This window comes from Arachis duranensis, chromosome 5, assembly GCF_000817695.3.
Source record: "Arachis duranensis cultivar V14167 chromosome 5, aradu.V14167.gnm2.J7QH, whole genome shotgun sequence".
NCBI classification, from domain to species: domain Eukaryota; kingdom Viridiplantae; phylum Streptophyta; class Magnoliopsida; order Fabales; family Fabaceae; genus Arachis; species Arachis duranensis.
Genome location: NC_029776.3, coordinates 66238581 through 66243636, shown reverse-complemented (window position 1 = coordinate 66243636; position 5056 = coordinate 66238581). Strand labels below are relative to the sequence as shown.

At 34.8% G+C, this 5056-nt stretch overlaps 1 protein-coding gene across 4 annotated transcripts; it reads right to left on the bottom strand.

Annotated features, from left to right (window-relative positions):
• Nucleotides 1-377: 377 nt before the first annotated feature.
• LOC107489580 (myosin-11) lies at nt 378-3936 on the bottom strand. Of its 4 annotated transcripts, XR_008009672.1 has the most exons (8): nt 3505-3936; nt 3039-3158; nt 2685-2784; nt 2321-2563; nt 2048-2167; nt 962-1217; nt 712-865; nt 378-624 (listed from the first exon to the last, which is right to left on the bottom strand). XR_008009672.1 is itself a non-coding variant. In XM_052262380.1 (4 exons), the coding sequence occupies exons 2-4, from the start codon at nt 3069-3071 to the stop codon at nt 2409-2411; spliced, it is 288 nt and encodes a 95-aa protein (XP_052118340.1). In that variant the 5' UTR covers nt 3072-3158; nt 3505-3936; the 3' UTR covers nt 2291-2408. The 4 variants fall into 4 exon arrangements, 1 of the variants encoding a protein (XP_052118340.1); XR_002375810.2 differs by lacking the exon at nt 2321-2563; XR_008009673.1 differs by lacking the exons at nt 2048-2167; nt 2321-2563; nt 2685-2784; nt 3039-3158; nt 3505-3936 and adding an exon at nt 1469-1547.
• Between the last annotated feature and the right edge of the window lie 1120 nt (nt 3937-5056).

Genomic DNA, 5056 nt, shown 5'->3' with positions numbered 1-5056 from the left:
AATAGAAAGAGATATGGCTACGGTTTAAAAGCGTGGCAATAGATTTGACCACACTTTTAAAGCATGGTTGTATGTACAGATATGGCTACGCTTTTAAAGCATGGCTATTGATGACTAGTGTACAAGATGGCCACTCTTTTAAAACGTGGCTATAAGTTTGTTTAGGGACATTATTTTGTTAATTTTTGTAATGAAACCTTACAAAATTTATAGATAATTTTAAAATTTAGACAATGACAAATAATTTTAAATCAACTAATCCAACCTTCATAAAGTAAAAAAAATGTTTGATCAGATGACATATTCTAACAAAATACCAAAAATAAAAATGATAACAACTACCCATGAATTTCTAATACATGAATTAAAATTCCAACAATGATTACATTATCTACTTCCATTACATATACTTCATTACAAAATATATTATATTAAGACAGAGGCTGAAAGTTAATTAAGTTCTATACTAGTTAACTAGATGAAAGAGGCTGAAAATTAATTAAGTTAATTAAGTTCTATACTAGTTTTATACTTGGCTTCAAATTGTCTTAATGCATCCATTCCACCATTCATGCCACTACTGCTGAGGGAAAGGTTCACTCCCCCCAGTGTTGCACAGAAACTCTGAAACAAGATATAGGAAAATAAATCACCATGCTGATCTAAAGAAGCAAAATGTTTAAATCTGTTAGACTGAGAAGTTACACTTACTTGTGTCATCCTTCCAAATAGGGCTGCTGATGAAGAACGACGGCGTTGAGGAGCCATTCCAACTGCACCTCTCGCTTTAAGGGTGCGCTAGAGTAACAAGAAGCGTAGAAGCATTGGATAGCCAATAACCCAAGACATCATTGTTCTCTTGTGTCTGAAGCCATATAAAAATGTCAATGAAATGAAATTTGCTAAGAAAGAAGAGGAAGATTAAAAGATAAATGTAGCATATGGTTGATGCATTTCACACCTCAATTCCATGCCCAATAGTTTGGATGATGCAATAAAGAATACTGGTACGCTCAACTTCAAACGATCTCCAATGCAATAGGGATTTGTATATAATACAGGCTGCAATTGGTCTATTTCCAGCAAAGCCTAAAATGTTGTGCAGTGCATCTAATGAGCAACTCTTGATTCTCTAGCTGTTTCTCATTCAATGACTTTTGTGGCTTATCCTCTATTTCAGAGGATTCTCTATGGTTCATTGATGGACTATGCATCTCCTAGATAGTTCATAAGTAGATAGAAAACAAGTTAAAATTCCACATAGGAATAATATACCTAAGAAATTAAGGATGAATATGATGCAATGAAAATTATGTGAATATCAAATCACTGAAATAATCCAAAGCCTTGGAATCTTTTTGATCAAAATTGTTATCATCCAAAAATTATGTATAGAGAGAGAGAGAGAGAGATAACAATGATGAAAGAAGATAAGAAGATAGTTAAAAACTTTGAAGGCCTGTCTTACTGGTTGTAGGGACAACAGAAGCAGAAAGAAGATAAGAAGAGAAATCAAGAAAGAGAAGTAGCAATAAGAGCCTTTGAAATTTTCTGTTCGTTATCTTGAATAATTGAATTATGATGGGATTGAAAAGCCACACACACACGCAATAACACTAATAAATTGGCTGACAAAAAAGAGCACTAATAAGCAGAGATATTGGTATAATAGTACATAGAGAAAAACACTTACTCTTTGGTGCTTAAATAGGTGGCACAATGTACTAAAATAATTTAATAAATAAATTAAATAAAGTTTTTTCTTATAAACCCTTTGTTAAAATTATTCATATGAGTAATTTATATTAGAAAATTAAAGAAGTTAAATTTTGAAGAAGCATTTTTAAGGTATCTATTATTTAAAAACACTAATATTTTTATTTTAAATAACCTTAATATGTATTTATGGAATACGTGTTCATAAGACTCGCAATTAAACAAGCTTATAACTAAAAAGGAGACTTTAATAATCAATAAAGAAGTTAATTAATAAATGAATATGAGTCACATGATACTAAATGACTCTACTGTTCATTATTTGTATTACCTGTATAGTGATTCTTAGAGCTGACGAACCTTCTTCTCCGTGTCTTCTAATTTGGAGCTTGGATTTCATTATATTTCTTTTCAAATTAATCAGCTTTCTATTTTTCATCTCAAGGGAAGTCTGTTCAAAGATAAAGGCACATGCAACATAACTTAGTTGTGATAATAATTAGGCACCTACGTACATGAACTTAAGTATATCACTATGAGCATAAGATGATACCAAATTAGTCTATAATAGTAGTAAAAGATTTGAAATGTTGGACATAGTTACTTTTAGCCTCTCAACTTTTGATTTTAGTGCGTCAATCTTTGCAGTGTCTTCAACAATAACCTCCATTTCTTACATAACCGGAGTTGCTTCAATGGTAACCTTCTTTACATTCTCTCGCTCCTTGACAAGCAGAGCATTCTCGCTCCTTGACAAGCAGAGCATTGGTTTCATTAAGTTTACTCTGCATATCCTGTAATGAATTTCTGTAGTTTCGATATCTCTTGTGCTTTGGACTCTTCGAGGCTGGTTTGCAGAATTTAACATAGTTTTCTTCAAGAGTTACAGTATGCATGATTATGTAAAGATATTAAAATAACAAAGTCCACCAACTTATATCTAAATGCAAAACAAACAACACTCTCACCCGTAAACTTTTTCCTAGTTGGAGATGCTAGGTGAGTTCTTCCACCCTTTTCTTCAAGTTTTTCCTTTGCTTCTTGAAGTGCACCAATTTTCCTTGTAGCCTAATCATGCAAATCAAAAGATATGTCAACCTAGAGTAGGGAAAAAAGATAATAAGCTTAACTATTTCACTTTTAGCCATTCAAAAAACCACTAATAAGAGGAACATAAAGATCAGGGAGCACAGAAATGATGCTTGACATTCAGATGATGCCCATAGGGATTTGATATTCCCTTCTATTGTTCACTACAAGCTTTATTTTGCATCTATCACATGTTTCATGTACAACATAAGAACATATTTAGAGAAACTTACCATCTTCAGTTTCCCGAGTTCTCTCCTGGCCATCTTCCCCCTCCATCTGCATTGTGCGACTATTGCTCCTACCTTAAGCCTCTTTTAATATTTAGAAGCTCTGTAAAACCTATACCGTGCCTGCCATATTTGGACATAGATTTTAAAAATTGATCGTGCTTGTGGCTGGTCTTGATAGATATTTCAATACTTTAACTCAAATCATACATGAATATATACATGTAATTTTTTAGTTGATCCGGTCCTTATTATTTTATTTTAGTTCACCCAAATAAAACCCAAAAATTACAGACTAAAACACAACATTTGAATAAGGAAGAACTAACAAAATAAAACATCTCCCTCTTCACATTTGGATAAGAATGAAACACTAAACCAAATGAAACCAAAAAACTAGAGACTTTAAACAATTAAATCAAACTATCAATACCAATAAACAAAAATTAAACAAAATCAAAATCCTAACCATCAATGCCACGGATGTGGCTGACAGTTGGCACTGACAAGTGGCGAGGAGGAAGGTTCAGAGAGGGAAATGGAGGTGCGACGAGTGAGGGAGAGGGAGACGGCAACACAACGACTTCAGAGAGGGAGACGACAACGTGACGGGTGTTGTGTCATGGAGGGACATGGAAGGAGTGCCGACGCAAGGAGCACCGGTGGAGGGGTTATGAGAGAGGTTGACCAACGAGTATTATTGGGAGCGAGAGTGAGAGTGCCAGCGAAGAACGACCACTGTTCTTGAGTGAGAAGGATGGAGGAGGAGGAGAAGAGCATTGTAGCTGGGACTCACGAATGTGCCATGAGAGCGATGACGAATCCACCACCGCTGTTGCCGTTCTGCGTGTCTGCGTGAGAAGGATGGAGAAGGAGTGCTCGAATGAAGAAAATGCTAGAGAGAGGGAGGCATTGCAGTTGTGTGAATTAGAGTTAGGGGAATGGGGAATAAGGGAGCCTTCGAACCGTGCCAAAAAAGTTACAAGAAATGGTCACGCTTTTAAAACGCCACCATAACAAAATCCTATTGCCACGCTTTAAAGCCTTGCCTATTTCCCTCTATGGTTACGCTTTTTAAGCGTGGCAAAAAAGTGTGGCCACATCTCAAATCAATTGCCACCTTCATAAAAGCGTGGCCGTAGACCCCTTTCGGCAAGCTTTTTAAGCGTAGCAAGAAAAAAAGTGGCCAAATCTCTAATCTATCGCCACCCTCATAAAAGCGTGGTCACTGACCACTTTTAGCCACACTTTTAAAGCATGGCAAGAAAAAAGCGTGGCCATAGGCCTTTTTTCTTGTAGTGTATTAAATTATTCTTTTATTATCTTTGCTATTTTAACTTTTTTTCTTTGTTTTCTTTATCTTTATGTATAATTTTATTTTAATTTAATTTTATTTATCTAATAATAAAATATATTTATGTTAATTCTATCAGATAATAATTTTTTTCTCCTATATATTTTGATTTGTATAGTTACTATTAACATCGTTATTTTTATTTTCTTGAATCATTCTTTAATTTTTTTTAGGGATAAGTACTGTTGTGGTCCCTAAGTTTTAGGGTCAAAATCAAATTCGTCTCCAACATTATTTTGGATTTAAAATTATCCTCAATGTTTCATTTGGTTTTAAAATCATCTTTTTGACTTTTTACAGGCAAAAATACCCTCAATAACCACCACCTTTACCACCACCACCACCACCTCCCTTACTCCCACCAAATACCAATAATCAGATTCAAGAACACAATATTCAACATCAACAATAACACATTATTTAAATTCAAAAACAACAACATCAAGTTCAACAATAAAATCAACACAAAAGACCGATCAGAATCAGAAGCACAACAACAATAAAATCAGAAAATTAACAAATCAAAATTAGAATAAAAAGAAAAAGCAGAAGAAGAAGTAGAATTGGCGAGGTGTAGTGGCGAGGACATGAAGTGGCGGCGAGGTCAGTAGCAGTAGCGGCAGTGACGGATCGCAACGGCGACGAGGGACCCCTCTTCTTCACGAGC